At 40.1% G+C, this 18,643-nt stretch overlaps 1 protein-coding gene across 6 annotated transcripts in view; it reads right to left on the bottom strand.

Annotated features, from left to right (window-relative positions):
• LOC128706573 (transmembrane protein 135) overlaps positions 1 to 18,643 on the bottom strand; it is a 211,907-nt gene that overhangs the window by 115,905 nt on the left and 77,359 nt on the right. For 5 of the 6 annotated variants that reach the window (XM_070090443.1, XM_070090458.1, XM_070090464.1 and 2 more), the window contains 2 exons: positions 11,402 to 11,528; positions 1,872 to 2,026 (listed from right to left, as the gene is read on the bottom strand). In XM_070090443.1, coding sequence (XP_069946544.1) covers positions 1,872 to 2,026; positions 11,402 to 11,528 — 282 coding nt within the window. The remainder of the gene's footprint in view (positions 1 to 1,871; positions 2,027 to 11,401; positions 11,529 to 18,643) is intronic. The other variant, XM_070090476.1, reaches the window with a different exon arrangement.

Below are 18,643 nucleotides of genomic sequence, written 5' to 3'. Positions count from 1 at the left end.
ATGCTTTCACAAATGCGCTAATATTATTTATACCATTTTTTACAATACGTAATTCAGTAGTCTGCATAACAGTAAATCTTCTATTTTTTGTGTGAATAGAAACTCAAAATGGAAAGCCCTCAAGGAAGGTTCCTTGATGTTGGTGAGGGGCTCTTGATCTAGGGAATTGAATCTGTGCCTCGGTTCTCTGAATTAAGCCTCAATACCTTCTACATCCCCCCCATAGGTGCTGCATAATCCTATGGGTTTAGCACTCCCCCTTGATTATAATAATAAACAAAATGGAAAGCAAGCATGAAAGGGTTAAAATTTCTGGCAGTCACCGCACCAACCTGCTGCTACCGTTTGGTGGTGCTACTTACAGCACAAGTCATTTCAATTTGTTTCTCTCTCCATTTATTGCTAAAACCTTCTCACTTTTAGCCCTAGCCTTGGTTCCAACAAATAAAGGAAATGTTTCTCATTGTGTAAAGTGCAAACACCATACATTAACCATGAGAGATAAGGTTGAACTTCTGAAAAAATTTGGACAAGGGGTAGATCTATGGCTTGCACCCTCAAAGGGTTAATTAAGCACTGTTCACATGTAGCGTCAATATAAACATTTAGCACAGATATCTGTTTCCTTTCCTAACTCTACTTGTTCTTCAACTCTACTTTCTGCCTTGCCCTCAACTGTTTAACCCATTAACTGTCCAAACGTAGAACTATGCTCACTCGCCCAGGACAAATTTCTATGTGTAATAAGACAAAAAAAAATTTAGGACCAGTACTTACCAAGCTATGAGACCACGAAGCTGGCGCTGGCTGCTCGCCTGACGGCAACATTGAGTCCTGCCGCTTGTAGAAGTGTTGCCGATATACTTTTTTTTCTCGTTTTTTATTATTTTATATAATTTTTATGTTCTGATAATTACAATTTATAGTAGTTCTTGTGATTTCATAGCCAGTCTTTGTTCTGACACTAATACATGTATTAGGTACTGAAATTGTACTCAAATTGTCACAAACACACCGACACGTGAACATTTACACCTGCCTTGGTCATTTACTATTGTCTGGGATTTTTTTTTTTTCCAACAAGTCGTCCGTCTCCCACCGAGGCAGGGTGACCCAAAAAAGAAAGAAAATCCCCAAAAAGAAAATACTTTCATCATCATTCAACACTTTCACCTCACTCACATATAAATATAAAATTTTATTTCTTTGCTAAGGTTACAATGTGTGTTTACATTTCAAAATTTTGATTCTTACATTTACTCTTGTCCCCTTTTCCCTCAGAAGCCTTCACTATTTTCATGAATATATTAAATACACCAACAACTGCTGTTAACAACTGTGCATTAATCCCTTCTGTTTCAGCTGCTTTACCTCCTTTCATTCTACACTGTCTAGGGCACTTTTCCTACATTCATATCTGGCTCTTCCTTACTTCTACAAGACGTTATTCCTCCTTGCCTGATGCATGAAATCACTGCCTCTCATCATCGTCATTTAACACTCAAAATATTCTTTCACCTTTCCAGTATTTCCACTGCCCCCATCTAAAATATTCATACTTGTTTTCAACTGCCAAATCTATCTGTTCCCAAATTTTTGTTTAACTTAGTAATCTCTTCAAGATTTTCTTATGCTCAGCAAAATTTGCTGATAAACTCACCTATTCTCTCACTGGCTCTTTTTTTGCAAGCCTCCCTTCCCTTATTTAACCTCTGACTTTTTTCTCCATGAACTCAGCCTTCAGAATATCATATTCATATTGTACAAAACCTCTAATATTAACCATTCTTCCCTTACCACTCTCTTTACCTTATCATTCCACCAATCATTTATATCTACTATGGAAACTAAAAAAGTTTTAATAAACTTACTGAAGAAGGGAGTTGATTAGTCTGCTGAGAGGCTTTGAGGAACGGAAATTATATCCTAAAACTGCCATGGACCCAGCAAATACCAAAATTTCACCCCGAGGTATGGGCTTGACATAGCCGTATCCCACTGCAGTATTCCATAAACATTCTGATGCCTGCAAGCAAAATGTAGTTTGAATAAATCACATTCTTGAAATCTTAATTGTAAATACACTTTTACTAATGAGTTTAATACATCTTTTACCACACTGAAAGAGGGGCACAATATGCCTCTTATAAATTACCTAGATAAAGGTAATTACCTGGCTATATGTAAATGATCCAAGAACAATACAAAAATTACAAATGGTTCTAACAGTAAATTGACCATTAAATATAAGGAGCAATTATCCCTAAAAATGACTACATGTAAGAATAAAAAGAGGTGCTTCATAATATCAGTGCCAGAAGATGTATTGTATTTCCAAGGAAATAAAAAATATATACATCTTAATGTGTAGGCTGTTAAGACACAAGGCCATGTCCCTAGTAATGCACATCCCAGTAACATGTTTTCAATAAAACATGGTTAACACATTCTAACCAAGTTCAAGGAGTTGCATGGGAGGAAGACCAGTAAAGCATGCCATAGATTTAGGGCAACACATGCATCTGTCCATTTTGCAACCGAATTCTGTACAAACACGTCGTGGGACATTTCCACTCTGTGCTGTAGTTAGCATACAGGAGAGGCCATTATTTTCAGGGAAAAGGAAAGCCTAGTCTTACCACTGATGTAAACCTTCCTGGCAGCCAGCTGCCATGTGTCTGCATCTAATATCTTAATCAATTTTTTTTTTTTCAACAAGTCGGCCGTCTCCCACCGAAGCAGGGTGACCCAAAAGAGAAAGAAAATCCCCAAAAAGAAAATACTTTCATCAACATTCAACACTTTCACCTCACTCACACATAATCACTGTTTTTGCAGAGGTGCTCAGAACACAACACCTTAGAAGCATATATGTACGTATAAAAATACACAACATATCCCTCCAAACTGCTAATATTCCAAACCCCTCCTTTAGAGTGCAGGCACTGTACTTCCCATTTCCAGGACTCAAGTCCGGTTATATAAAAATAACCGGTTTCCCTGAATCCCTTCACTAAATATTACCCTGCTCACACTCCAACAGATCGTCAGGTCCCAAATACCATTCGTCTCCATTCACTCCTATCTAACACGCTCATGCACGCTTGCTGGAAGTCCAAGCCCCACGCCCACAAAACCTCCTTTACCCCCTCCCTCCAACCTTCTCGAGGACAATCCCTACCCCGCCTTCCTTCCCCTACAGATTTATATGCTCTCCATTTCATTCTACTTTGATCCATTCTCTTTAAATGACCAAACCACCTCAACGATCCCTCTTCAGCCCTCTGACTAATACTTTTATTAACTCCACACCTTCTCCTAATTTCCACACTCCGAATTTTCTGCATAATATTTACACCACACATTGCCCTTAGACAGGACATATCCACTGCCTCCAACCACCTCCTCGCTGCTGCATTCACAACCCAAGCTTCACACCCATATAAGAGTGTTGGTACTACTATACTTTCATACATTACCTTCTTTGCCTCCATAGATAACGTTTTTTTGTCTCCACATATACCTCAACGCACCACTCACCTTTTTCCCCTCATAAATTCTATTATTAACCTCATCCTTCATAAATCCATCCACCGATACGTCAACTCCCAAGTATCTGAAAACATTCACTTCTTCCATACTACTCCTCCCCAATTTGATATCCAATTTTTCTTTATCTAAATCATTTGAGACCCTCATCACCTTACTCTTTTCTTTTTCACTTTCAACTTCCTACCTTTACACACACTCCCAAACTCATCCACTAACCTTTGTGATTTTTCTTTAGAATCTCCCATGAGCACAGTATCATCAGCAAAAAGCAACTGTGTCAATTCCCATTTTGTATTTGATTCCCCATAATTTAATCCCACCCCTCTCCCAAACACCCTAGCATTTACTTCTTTTACAACCCCATCTATAAATATAGAGTGGACCCTCGACCAACGAAGGCATCGTATAAGGTTAAATCTGACTAGCGATACATTTTAACGCAAAAAATTTTGCCTTGACTAGCGCTAAAAAACTCGACCAACGCAATTCGTGCCGCTCGAGACGAGTCCACGTGTGGCCTGAGCGCGCCTCACTTGTCCCGTGGGTGCCAGTGTTTACAAGCCAGCCACCGCGGCCGCATCCAAACATACAATCGGAACATTTCATATTATCACAGCGTTTTTAGTGATTGCACCTGCAAAGTCACCATGAGCCCCAAGAAAGCTTCTATTGCCAACCCTGTGACAAAAAGGGTGAGAATTAGTATGGAAATTAAGAAAGATTTTGAAGGGTTTGGGGCTAACCCTGAGATACCTATGCCAGTTGTGGAATCCATTGTGCCTACTTCAAAGATTAAGGAAATAGTGTGCAAAGTGGGTTGAACTGCAAACCTTTATGGATGAAAATCACCCTAACACAGCTATTGCAAGCCGTGCTGGTGACTATTACAATGACAATGTTATGGCCCATTTTAGACAAATCTTAAAGGAACGGGAGGTACAGAGCTCTATGGACAGATATGTTGTGCGACAGAGGTCCAGTGACTCTCAAGCTGGTCCTAGTGGCATTAAAAGAAGAAGGGAAGTAACCCCGGAAAAGGACTTGCTATCTCAAGTCCTAATGGAAGGGGATTCCCCTTCTAAACACTAACACCATCCACACTCTCCCCTCCACCCATCCCATCAATCATCACCAGATCTTCAATAAAGTAAGTGTCATATAATTGTACATGTCTTCTTCAGTTTGTGTGTATTAAAATTAATATTTCATGTGGTAAATTTTTTTTTTTTCAATATTTTGGGGTGTCAGGAATGGATTAATTTGATTTCCATTATTTCTTATGGGGAAAACTGACTCGACTAACGATAATTTCGACTAACGATGAGCTCTCAGGAATGGATTAATATCGTTGGTTGAGGGTCAACTGTATTAAATAACTATGGTGACATTACACATCCCTGTCTAAGACCTACTTTTACTGAGAAGTAGTCTCCCTCTCTTCTACACACCCTGACTTGAGCCTCACTATCCTCATAAAAACTCTTTACAGAATTTAGTAACTTACCACCTAATCCATACACTTGCAACATCTGCCAATTGCTCCCCTATCCACTCCTTACCTTACTTTTGGTATACCTTTGAAGAATTTCGAGAGTATATCTACTCTCTGAGCCCGGCCATGGGTCAGGCTCGTCTGGTGCTCGCCTGGTCAACCAGGTTGTTGCTGCTGGAGGCCTGCTGCCCCACATATCCATCACAGCCTGGTTGATCTGGCACCTGGTGAAGATACTTGTCTAGTTTCCTCTTGAAGGCTTGAACACTTGTTCCAGCAGTGTTTCTGATATCTTCAGGTAAGATGTTGAAAAGTCTGGGACCCCGGATGTTGATACAGTGTTCCCTTATTGTCCACACCGCACCCCTGCTCCTCACTGGGTTTATTTTACACTTCCTCCCATATCTCTCACTCCAGTATGTTGTTATGGAAGTGTGCAGATTTGGGACCAAACCCTCAAGCACCTTCCAGGTACATATTATCATGTACCTCTCTCTCCTCCGCACCAATGAGTACATGTTCAAGACTTGCAGGCGGTCCCAGTAGTTCAGGTGCTTTACTGGCTCAATGTGAGCCGTAAACGATCTCTATATTTGTTCCAGCTCCGATATTCTCCTGCCCTGAATGGGGCCGTCAGCACTGACAGCCTTTTCTAAATCCATAAATGCAATAAAAACTTCCCTACCTTTATCTAAATACTGTTCACCTAAAGTGGACCCCCGCATACCGTTGGCATCACATAACGTTAAATCCGCATACCGATACATTTTATCGCTAAGATTTTGCCTCGCATACGGCTAAAAAACCCGCTCAACGCTATTCGTCCGAGACGCGTCTAATGTGCGGCATGAGCCAGTCTCACATGTTCCGCCGGTGGCATTGTTTACCAGCCAGCCTCCGCGGTAACATCCAAGCATACAATCGGAACATTTCGTATTATTACAGTGTTTTTGGTGATTTATCTGCAAAATAAGTGACCATGGGCCCCAAGAAAGCTTCTAGTGCCAACCCTACAGGAATAAGGGTGAGAATTACTATAGAGATGAAGAAAGAGATCACTGCTAAGTATGAAAGTGGAGTGCGTGTCTCCGAGCTGGCCAGGTTGTATAGTAAACCCCAATCAACCATCGCTACTATTGTGTCCAACAAAACGGCAATCAAGGAAGCTGTTCTTGCCAAAGGTTCAACTGTGTCTTTGAAACAGAGATCGCAAGTGATGGAAGATGTTGAGAGACTCTTATTGGTATGGATAAATGAAAAACAGATAGCAGGAGGTAGCATCTCTCAAGTGATCATAAGTGAAAAGGCTAGGAAGTTGCATGAGGATTTAATTAAAAAAATGCCTGCAACTAGTGATGATGAGAGTGAATTTAAGGCCAGCAAAGGTTGGTTTGAAAGATTTAAGAAGCGTAGTGGCATACATAGTGTGATAAGGCATGGTGAGGCTGCCAGTTCGGACCACAAAGCAGCTGAAAAATATGTGCATAAATTCAATGAGTACATAGACAGTGAAGGACTGAAACCTGAACAAGTGTTTAATTGTGATGAAACAGGCCTGTTTTGGAAGAAAATGCCAAGCAGGACCTACATTACTCAGGAGGAAAAGGCACTCCCAGGACATAAGCCTATGAAAGACAGGCTTACTCTGTTGATGTGTTCCAATGCTAGTGGTGATTGCAAAGTGAAGCCTTCATTAGTGTATCACTCAGAAACTCCCAGAGCGTTCAGGCAAAAGAATATCCTCAAGGCTAATTTGTGTGTGCTGTGGAGGGCAAACAGTAAGGCATGGGTCACTAGGGACTTTTTCTGTGACTGGTTACACCAAGCATTTGCCCCCAATGTGAAAGATTACCTAACTGAAAAGAAATTAGACCTTAAGTGCCTCCTGGTGTTAGACAATGCCCCTGGTCATCCTACAGACGTGGCAGAGCGACTTTATGGGGACATGAGCTTCATTAAGGAGAAGTTTTTGCCTCCTAATACCACTCCTCTCCTGCAGCCCATGGACCAGCAGGTTATTGCAAACTTCAAAAAACTGTACACAAAAGCTCTGTTTGAAAGGTGCTTTGTAGTGACCTCAGAAACTCAATTGACTCTAAGAGAGTTTTGGAGAGATCACTTTATTATCCTCAATTGTGTAAACCTTATAGGTAAGGCTTGGGAGGGAGTGACTAAGAGGACCTTGAACTCTGCTTGGAAGAAACTGTGGCCAGAATGTGTAGACAAAAGGGATTTTGAAGGGTTTGAGGCTAACCCTGGGAATCCTATGCCAGTTGAGGAATCCACTGTGGCATTGGGAAAGTCCTTGGGGTTGGAGGTTAGTGGGGATGATGTGGAAGAGTTGGTGGAGGAGGACAATGAAGAACTAACCACTGATGAGCTGTTAGATCAACTTCAACAGCAAGAGGCCAGACCTGAGGAAACTGGTTCGGAGGAGGGGAGAGAGAAATTGAAGAAGTTGCCTACTTCAAAGATTAAGGAAATGTGTGGAATGTGGCTTAAAGTGCAAACCTTTTTTGATGACAATCACCCTAACACAGCTATTGCAAGCTGTGCTGGTGACTATTACACTGACACTGTTGAGAAACACTTTAGGAAAGTCATAAAGGAACGAGAGGTACAGGCCACTATGGACAGATATGTTGTGCGACAGAAGTCCAGTGACCCTGAAGCTGGTCCTAGTGGCATTAAAAGAAGAAGGGAAGTAACCCCAGAAAACGATTTGACACCTCAAGTCTTAATGGAAGGGGATTCCCCTTCTAAACACTAAGACTCTCTCCTCCTCCCATCCCATCAATCATCACCAGATCTTCAATAAAGGTAAGTGTCATGTAACTGTGCATGCCTTTTTCAGTTTGTGTGTATTAAAATTAATATTTCATGTGGTAAAAATTTTTTTTTTCATCCTTTGGGGTGTCTTGCACGGATTAATTTGATTTCCATTATTTCTTATGGGGAAAATTCATTCGTATAACGATAATTTCGCATAACAATGAGCTCTCAGGAATGGATTAATATCGTTATGCGGGGGTCCACTGTACATGCTTCAATGTAAACACTTGATCTACACATCCCCTACCCACTCTGAAAGCTCCTTGCTCATTCACAATCCTACATTATGTCTTACCTCTAATTCTTTCAATTATAACCCTACCGTACACTTTTCCTGGTATACTCAGTAAACTTATTCCTCTATAATTTTTACAATCTCTTTTGTCCCCTTTCCCTTTATATAAAGGGACTATACATGCTCTCTGCCAATCCCTAGGTACCTTCCCCTCTTTCATACATTTATTAAACAAAAATACCAACCACTCCAACACAATATCCCCCCTTGCTTTTAACATTTGTCATGATCCGTCAATTCCAGCTGCTTTACCCTCTTTCATTCTACGTAATGCGTCATGCACCTCCCCCACACTCACATCCTGATCTTCTTCACTCCTAAAAGATGTTATACCTCCCTGGCCAGTGCACAAAATTACCGCTTCCCTTTCTTCATCGACATTTATAAGTTCCTCAAAATATTCTCGCCATCTACCCAAACCTCCATCTCCCCATCTACTAACTCCCCTACCCTGTTTTTAACTGACAAATCCATTCGTTCTCTAGGCTTTCTTAACTTGTTTAACTCGCTCCAAAATTTTTTTCTTATTTTCATTAAAATTTCTTGACAGTGCCTCTCCCACTCTATCATCTGCTCTCCTTCTGCACTCTCTCACCACTCTCTTCACCTTTCTTTTAGTCTCCACATACTCTACTCTTTTCCATGGGAAAGTGAAACAGAATTCTTCCTACGTAAGCCATGCGTGTCGTAAGAGGCAACTAAAATGCCGGGAGCAAGGTGCTAGTAACCCCTTCTCCTGTATATATTACTAAATTTAAAAGGAGAAACTTTCGTTTGTCCTTTTGGGCCACCCCACCTCAGTGAGATACGGCTGGTGCGTTGACAGAAAGAAATACTCTACTCTTCTTATAACACTTCTGCTTTTAAAAACCTCTCATAAGCTAACTTTTCTCTATTATCACACCCTTTACTTCATCATTCCACCAATCACTCCTCATTCCTCCTGCACCCACCCTCCTATAACCACAAACTTCTGCCGCACATTCTAATACTGCATTTTTAAAACTATTCCAACCCTCTTCAACCCCCCCACTACTCATACTTGCACCAGCCCACCTTTCTGCCAATTGTTGCTTATATCTCACCCGATGCATTATTTTATGCTTATCAAATGATTGTGGATATTTTGTGCACTCTCTCTCATCACTGGATATTAATTATGGCAACTAGGAGGAATACTAGTGATACTGGAGATGCCACAACTGAATCTCTGATGGTAATGAAGAAAGTGTTAATTTTAATATGCTTCAGTGTGGTGCATGACCTCACTTGCAACATGTTACTCTGTAAGAAGAAATACAGTCATCTATTTCAGCCCAGAAGGATCATACCAATACACACTACACATTTTAGGATCAACGAGTACAGAAATACCAACCAAAATTCAAGGCAGGAACATTTTCATCAAGTAATCTTTTAGTTAAATTTACTGTATTTTATTAACCCTTAACCCTTAAACTGTCCAAACGTAGATCTACTTTTACGTTCGTAGCACTCCTAACGTAGATGTACATTCTTTTTTAAATGCTTTTATATGGAGAAAATAAAAGTCGGAGCTCTATGCATGTGAACGTAGTTCCACGTTTGGACAGTTTAAGGGTTGAACTGTCCAAACGTAGATCTACGTTTACACACACAGTGCCCCAACCTTGATTTTCTCCATTTAAAGGATGTAAAAAAAAAAAAAAACAGATCTACGTTCGAAGTGCTATGCGAGTGAGTGCAAATCTAAGTTTGGACAGTTTAACCCTTTCAGGGTCCAGAGGCCAAATTTCAAAGTGTGCACCAGTGTCCAAGAATTTTTAAAAGGTAATAAAACAAAAAGTATGAAATTTGATGGAAAATTGACAAAATTATGCTCTCGCGAATTTTGATGTGTCAGCGATATTTATGCATCGGTGATTTTGCCGACTTTGACTCCCATTTTAGGTCAATTACATTATTCCAGTCAACCAAATTCTTAGCTATTTCACTAGTATTACTTCTATTCTATTGATTGAGCACAAGAAATTGCCAAGTCAACTGTTTCAACTACAAAATAAAGTGATTGGAAATTGGTAATTTGGCCAGTTTAACCCTTAAACTGTCCAAACGTAGATCTACGTTTTTTCAACATTTGTAAGTATGTAAAAAAAGTAGATCTTTTCTTTTTTTTACATTTGAAAACGTGCTAAAAAAACTTTTATCTACTTTTTTTTTGTTATATTTGAAAATATGTAAAAAATGTAGATCTACTTTTGGAGCAATATGCATGTGAATGTAAATTGGTTTGGACATTTTACGGGTTAATGCAAAGTTCAAAATATTCCAATTTCAAAATAGAGTCCAGAATAAGCAATGCAGACATTCCTGGCACTAAACTAACATTTCCTCTGTTCATTAGTTATGTTTTCAGGCTTTACAAATGAATTCCATTTTGATTTTTTATTCACATAATGAATTTTTATTCAAACCAAATAATAGAAGATTTACTTTTATGCAATATTGTAATAATTGTTTAAATAATATCAGCACATTTGTGAACGTATATTAGACCCATCAGCTGGTGTGTATTAGATGTGCGAGGTCATTTGTTTACTCTTGAACATCAGCAAAAATTTAACATTTCTGCTATTTTGAGCTTAGTTTCAAGCCATTTCCAGTACTAAAACCAATCAAAATCATCTCTATTTCTGTAATTTATCTTCCATTCTATCAAATGAGACCAAGAAATAGCAAATACAACTATAAAAAACATATGTAAAAACACTGCAAATTCGCTGTTTTAATCGAAAATTATGGTCTTGGTTTTTTTCTCATTATGCACTGTGTGCTGCAGGATTTGTTTTATGTGGTGCACACATACCACATAGATGTATTCTCTCATATCTAGGCCCAAATTTACCGCTCACAGCATATCAGAGTGAGCTGAGCTCGTGACGTAGATCTATGGTTTGGACCCTCAACGTAAAGCTGTAGATCTACGGCACAGACCCTGAAAAGGTTAAGGGTTAATAGTGTGCACCTGACTACATCCAGCTACAATGTACGAAAAATTATTTTTGAAGAACTACAAAACTTAATTTTTTCTTTTTTAGTAAGCCTCAAGAATATAACCCAGGCTTTCTTAATACAGTTTCAGGTAACACGCTGGGTTCTGGGAACGTAACCACCAAGTTATTCAAGACTACTGTAAAATATTAATAAATAATACTTTATAAGTTTTAAAGAAGGCAATATAAATACTGTACCACATTAGTAACATAAATGGCCAGAAGTGGTCTACGTTCTGGTCGTTCAACATTTATAGCCATAAGACTAGAAATGAAACCAGGCAGGAATGATGCTGACAGGAAGTTCACATGGCCAAGAATGTGCCTGAAATGAGCATTTTTTTTTTTTTAAGTCAAGCAGCAGAAAATCTTAGTACAGTATACAAAATTATGAAAAGAAAGTAACCATATAAAATGGCACTTAAAATGATGATGGCAGTAGAGATGGCAAATCTATACATTTGTTTTGAACACACTGGCCATTTTCCACAAGGTATGGTGACTACAACATGAACAACACTTTTACTATCACTCATTCCCTAACTTTCAAGAAGAGAACAGACATCAAAATTCCTGCAAAGAACTGAAATTTAACCTCCCGCCTCCAGAAATTAAATCCGACTGACCTGTATTTCCAAAATTATCTTCATAAATGTTGCCTTTGCTTGTTTCCACTTGCCCTGCTCTAACATGCTCTAACATGCCTGCTGAATCCTCAGGCCACTGCCTCTCAAAACTTATTTCAAAATTCAAAATTTTATTTCTTTGTAAAGTTTACAATGTGACATCTACAATTACAAATAATAAAGTACAAAGAAAGCATGTCTAGGCTAATCCTAATTCTTACTGACTACTTCATATTGATACAGGTTATGGAGTGGTACATTCTAATGCTAATTAATTCACATTACTCCAAAAGTTAGGTAATCAAGAATTTTATGATAAGATTTATAACAGTGAGGTAGCAAAAGACAATAGTATTACAATTAATGTAATTTAGTAATGAGAATGGTTTTATCTTGGAAGGCTACAATGATTTTACAAAGTTGAAAATGAAAATGTTTATTTTCTTTCAAAACTTACAATGTGTAGTTTACATATTATAAAATATTAATTACAAGGAAAGCCACTAGCATGCTTAGGTATTTCAGGCAGACTACAGTGGAACCCCGTTCGTCTTGAATCCGCTCCAGAAGATCGGGTGAAAACTGACTTGTACGAAAACTGAAGTAATATTTCCCATAAGAAATAGAGTAATGTAAATCCAATTAATTTGCTCCAGGCACCCAAAATATTGACAAAAAAATACATTTTATAGAGAATAACTATAGTTTTACATACAGAAAACAATGAGAAATAAATATAAAGCACTAATGAAATGGATAAATGAACATTTAAATCACTTTTACCTTAATTGAAGACTCTTGTTGGCATATGGAAAATGGCGAGGAGAGGAGAGGGAGGAGAGGTTATCTCTACCACCATCACTATCACCCTCTACCACAATCACTACCACCATCACAACCACTACCATCCTCTACCACCCTCTACGAGTAACAAAGGCAGACTGAGTCACAAACATACGAGTGGCCGCATCCCGTGGGCAGGTGGACATGTCTGGTATGGATGATTTCCAAGTGGGTGTACAAAAATGGGGAAAATTTTGCCGAAAAAGCGGTCGAAAACTGAATTATAAGATAACCGGACCAGACGAAAACTGGGGTTCCACTATAATCCTAATTCTTACTCTATATTGGCACAGGTTATGGCGCAGTACATTTTAATATACGGTGGACCCTCGAGTTTCATAAACCTCGCGCTTTGTAAATTTTGCCTTTTCACAACTTTTTTCGTCAAAATATAGCCTTGCAATTCGTAATTTGCCTCACCATTCATCGGTCATCCAGAACGCGTACGAGCAGCTTCCCAGCGGCCATGCATACATAAAGGCTCCCACAAACCATTCAAAGAGTCAGTGTGGCATTGTTTCTGGGCGAGTGACCATCACCCCATGTGTTCATACGATACATTAATTAATAATCCATTGTTTTTTGTGCTTGCAACTGCTAAATAGGCCACCATGGGCCAAAAGTAAGCTCCTAGTGCCAGCCCTTTGGTAAAGAACTTGAGAAACATGATAGAATTCAAGAAAGAACACACCAGATAGGGTACTTCCCCACACCACCCAGGGTACTTCCCCATACACCAGCCAGGGTACTTCCCCACACACCAGCCAGGGTACTTCCCCACACACTTGCGCATGAGTGAATAGAATTATCAAAGCTTATTGCTTGGGGAGCATTGAAAATTGAGTTGGGTAAATATTGTGTTAGTAGGATGGTTTGTGAAGGACCTGCCTAGTATGGGCCAACAGGCCTGCTGCAGTGTTCCTCCTTATGTTCTTAACCCACTCCCCTCCTCCCATCTTCCATACATCAACAAGAGTCTTCAATAGGGGTAAGTGTGATGTTATTATTGTTTTATACAGTGGACCCCCGCCTTATGATATTAATCCATTCATGAGAGCTCATCGTAAGACGAAATTATCGAATGGTGAATTAATTTTCCCCATAAGAAATAATGGAAATCAAATTAATCCGTGCAAGATACCACAAAGTATGAAAAAAAAAAAATTTACCAATGAAATATTAATTTTAATACACACTAACTTAAGAAGACATGCACTAAGAATACAAAACATGACACTTACCTTTATTGAAGATCTGGTGATGATTGATGGGATGGGAGGAGGGGAGTGTGGAAGTTATTGTTTCGAAGGGGAATCTCCTTCCATTAGGACTTGAGGTATCAAGTCCTTTTCTGGGGTTACTTCCCTTCTTCTTTTAATGCCACTAGGACCAGCTTGAGTCACTGGACCTCTGTCGCACAACACATCTGTCCATAGAGGCCTGTACCTCCCGTTCCTTTAAGACTTTCCTAAAATGGGCCATAACATTGTCATTGTAATAGTCAGCAGCACGGCTTGCAGTAGCTGTGTCAGGGTGATTTTCATCTGCAAAGGTTTGCAGTTCAGCCCACTTTGCACACATTTCCTTAATCTTTGAAGTAGGCAACTTCCTCAATTTCTCTCTCTCCTCCCCTGAAGAAGTTTCCTCAGGTGTGGCCTCTTGCTGTTGAAGATGATCTTGCAGCTCTTCAGTGGTTAGTTCTTCATTGTCCTCCTCCACCAACTCTTCCACACCCTCCCCACTAACCTCCAACCCCAAGGACTTCCCCAATGCCACAATGGATTCCATAACTGGCATAGGCTTCTCAGGGTTAGCCCCAAACCCTTCAAAATCCCTTTCTTCTACACACTGTGGCCACAGTTTCTTCCAAGCAGAGTTCAAGGTCCTCTTAGTCACTCCCTCCCAAGCCTTACCTATAAGGTTTACACAACTGAGGATGCTACAGTGATCTTTCCAAAACTCTTTGAGAGTCAATCGAGTGTCTGAGGTCACTTCAAAGCACTTTTGAAACATAGCTTTTGTGTAGAGTTTCTTGAAGTTTAAAATGACCTGCTGGTCCATGGGCTGCAGGAGAGGAGTGGTATTAGGAGGCAAAAACTTGACCTTAATGAAGCTCATGTCCCTAGAAAGTCGCTCTGCCAAGTCTGAAGGATGACCAGGAGCATAGTTTAATACCAGGAGGCACTTAAGGTCCAATTTATTTTTCATTAGGTAATTTTTCACAGTGGGGGCAAATACATGGTGTAACCAGTCATAGAAAAGGTCCCTAGTGACCCATGCCTTACTGTTTGCCCTCCACATCACACACAAATTAGCCTTGACGACATTGTTTTGCCTGAACGCTCTGGGAGTTTCACACTGATACACCAATCACCATACATACACCATACACCAATCACCACTAGCATTAGCACACATCAGAAGAGTAAGCCTGTCTTTCATAGGCTTATGTCCTGGGAGTGCCTTTTCCTCCTGAGTAATGTAGGTTCTGTTTGGCATTTTCTTCCAAAACAGGCCTGTTTCATCGCAATTAAACACTTGTTCAGGTTTCAATTCTTTACTGTCTATGTAATCCTCTAATTCCTTCACATATTTTTCAGCCGCTTTTTGGTCTGAACTGGTAGCCTCACCATGCCTCATCACACTATGTATGCCACTATGATTCTTAAATCTCTCAAACCAACCTTTGCTGACCTTAAATTCACTCACATCACCACTAGTTGCAGGCATTTTTCTAATTAAATCGTCATGCAACTTCCTAGCCTTTTCACATATGATCTCTTGATAATATGAAATGTACCGAATGTATGCGTGGATGCGACCGCACTGGCTGCCTTGTAAACACTGGCCTGCACGGGGCAGCTTAGGCCACACATGGGACGTGTCCCGGACGAATCGCGTGAGGCGAGGCAAAATTTTTGTATTAAAATGTATCGTATGGCGGATTTAATGTAACGCGATGCCAATTGTAAGGCGGAGGTCCACTGTACTTGATTTCTCATTCTTTTCTGTATGTAAATCACTTTAAACCTTTAATAACCCAACAAAAAGCTGCTGTGGGATTACCAATTCCTGCACTAAACAGCACACTCCACTGCTTTTTAAGAGCCTTAACTTGCTTAACCCTTAACCCCTAAACGATCCAAACGTATATATACATTCCTACGCGTAGCGCCCCAAACGTACATACAGGTTTTAATTTTCCTGCCTCCAAATTTGGCACGATTGGCCTGAGATGCCTGGTCAGCATAGAATGGGACTTAACACTCGGTGTGCACCACATTAAAAAAAATCTGGGACCACTTAGCACTATTTGGGAGCGCCAGTTAAGTTGATCCCAGGCTAGAACAAACAGCGCGGCAAACACCAAGGATTCACTGATGCAATGTCATATTAACACTCCTCTTTTAAGAGGAAAGTGATGTTAACCCCAAGTTTAGGGTCTGTTGATCTCTGTCTATATGTATCTGTCTATCTGTATCTATCTGTATCTGTCTATCTGTATCTGTCTATCTATCTGTCTATCCGTTTCTGTCTCTGTCTCACAGGTACACATAATTACAAGTATACATAGAATAAATTACCTAGGATAACCCCAAAAACCCAGAAATGCTATACTCTGCTTGAAGATGTGAGTAAACGTGATGACAAATAGACAGACAGACATGTTTGTATACCAGCGAAAACAAAGTGAGGGCGATGCTCATCAAATGTCACCTCTAATCTTTTCTTATCAGCTGCACCCTTCCCCACCCTCGTGTATGCTCATCAAACATCAGCTCTCATCAGTTATCTCATCATGTCACTGTCAGGGGTGGACTTTGTTTTTCATGCTTCAAGGCAACTTATTATTACCTATTATTATTATTATTCTTTCTTTCTTCTTCTTCTTCCTTCTTCCTCTTCCTTCTTCTTCTCCCCTTCCTCCTCCTCCTCCTCCTCCTACCAGTTACTAAAAAAAAATTTACTTCAAACTTAAAATTGTTTCAATTTTATTTTTGTGATTGCTCAACTATTTAAAGGTTCCTTCAAACTCATAAATGTTTCAATTTCATTACTGTAAATTGTGCTAAACTGTAATACTATAATTTTTTTATATACTACTACAGTGGACCCCTGGATTACATCATCAGAATTCGTAATACTATTCAGAATAAGTAGTTTTTTGTCAAAATACAGTGAACCCCCGATTAACGATATTTTTTCATTCCAGATGTTCAGGTGCCAGTACTGACCGAATTTGTTCCCATAAGGAATATTGTGAAGTAGATTAGTCCATTTCAGACCCCCAAACATACACGTACAAACGCACTTACATAATTGGTCGCATTGGGAGGTGATCGTTAAGCGGGGGTCCACTGTATTGGCTCTGTGACCGTCAGTGAACTCGGTATTAGTCATTCATCCTGAACGTGTCTGCATGGCCCGAACAGTCGGACACACCACTTACAGCCAGTGTGCCAATGTTTATCAGCCAGTGAGGACGATCCCACATGTTCATACAATATATTTTGTATCATTCCATTCTTTTTAGTGCTTGCAGCAGCTAAATAAGCCACCATGGGCCCAAAGAAAGCTTCTAGTGCTGGCCCTTTAGTAAAGAGGGTGAGAAACACTATAGAATTCAAGAAAGACATCACTGCAAAATATGAAAGTGGAGTACGTGTCGCAGAGCTGGCCAGGCTGTATATCAAACCTCATACAACCATCGCTTCTATCGTGGTCAAGAGAAAGGAAATCAAGGAAGCTGTTGTTGCGAAAGGTGCAAATATGCTTACAAAACAGAGATTGCAAATACTGGAAGATGTGGAGACTTTGTTGTTGGTGTGGACCAATGAGAAACAATTATCAGGAGATAGTGTTATGCAGTCAATAATTTGTGAAAAAGCAAGGCAGTTGCATGATGATCTCGTAAAGAAAATGCCTGGAACTAGTCCTGATATTAGCGAATTTAACCTTTTCGGGGTCCGTGCCGTAGTTCTACGGCTTTAACCTTTTGACTGTTGACGTCACATATATACGTCTTATGAGGTACCATGTTTGACGTATATACAGTGGACCCCCACATACCGATGGCACCACATAGCGATTAATCCGCATACCACTTGCTTTAATCGCAAAAATTTTGCCTCGCATACCGCTTAAAAACCCGCTCACCGATTTTCGTCCGAGACGCGTCCAATGTGCGCCCTCAGCCAGCCTCACATGTGCCGCCCGTGCCATTGTTTACCAGCCAGCCTCCGCAGTAACATCCAAGCATACAATCGGAATATTTCGTATAATTACAGTGTTTTTGGTGCTGTTTCTGGAAAATAAGTGACCATGGCCCCCAAGAAAGCTTCTAGTGCCAACCCTACACCAATAAGGGTGAGAATTCCAATAGAAATGAAGAAAGAGATCATTGATAAGTATGAAAGTGGAGTGCGTATCGCCGACCTGGTCAGGTTGTACAAGAAACCCCAATCAACCATCGCTACTATTGTGGGCACCAGAAAGGCAATCAAGGAAGCTGTTCTTGCCAAAGGTTTAACTGTGTTTTCGAAACAAAGATCGCAAGTGATGGAAGATGTTGAGAGACTCTTATTGGTGTGGATAAATGAAAAACAGCTAGCAGGAGATAGCATCTCTCAAGCGATCATAAGCGAAAAGGCTAGGAAGTTGCATCAGGATTTAATTAAAAAAATGCCTGCAACTAGTGCTGATGTGAGTGAATTTAAGGCCAGCAAAGGTTGGTTTGAGAGATTTAAGAAGCGTAGTGGCATACATAGTGTGATAAGGCATGGTGAGGCTGCCAGTTCGGACTACAAAGCGGCTGAAAAATATGTGCATGAATTCAAGGAGTACATAGAGACTGAAGGACTGAAACCTGAACAAGTGTTTAATTGTGATGAAACAGGCCTGTTTTGGAAGAAAATGCCAAGCAGGACCTACATTACTCAGGAGGAAAAGGCACTCCCAGGACATAAGCCTA

The sequence above is a fragment of the Cherax quadricarinatus genome, chromosome 3 (assembly GCF_038502225.1).
Source record: "Cherax quadricarinatus isolate ZL_2023a chromosome 3, ASM3850222v1, whole genome shotgun sequence".
NCBI classification, from domain to species: domain Eukaryota; kingdom Metazoa; phylum Arthropoda; class Malacostraca; order Decapoda; family Parastacidae; genus Cherax; species Cherax quadricarinatus.
The sequence above is the reverse complement of the archived record's forward strand: the minus strand, read 5'-3'. Positions and strand labels throughout refer to the sequence as shown.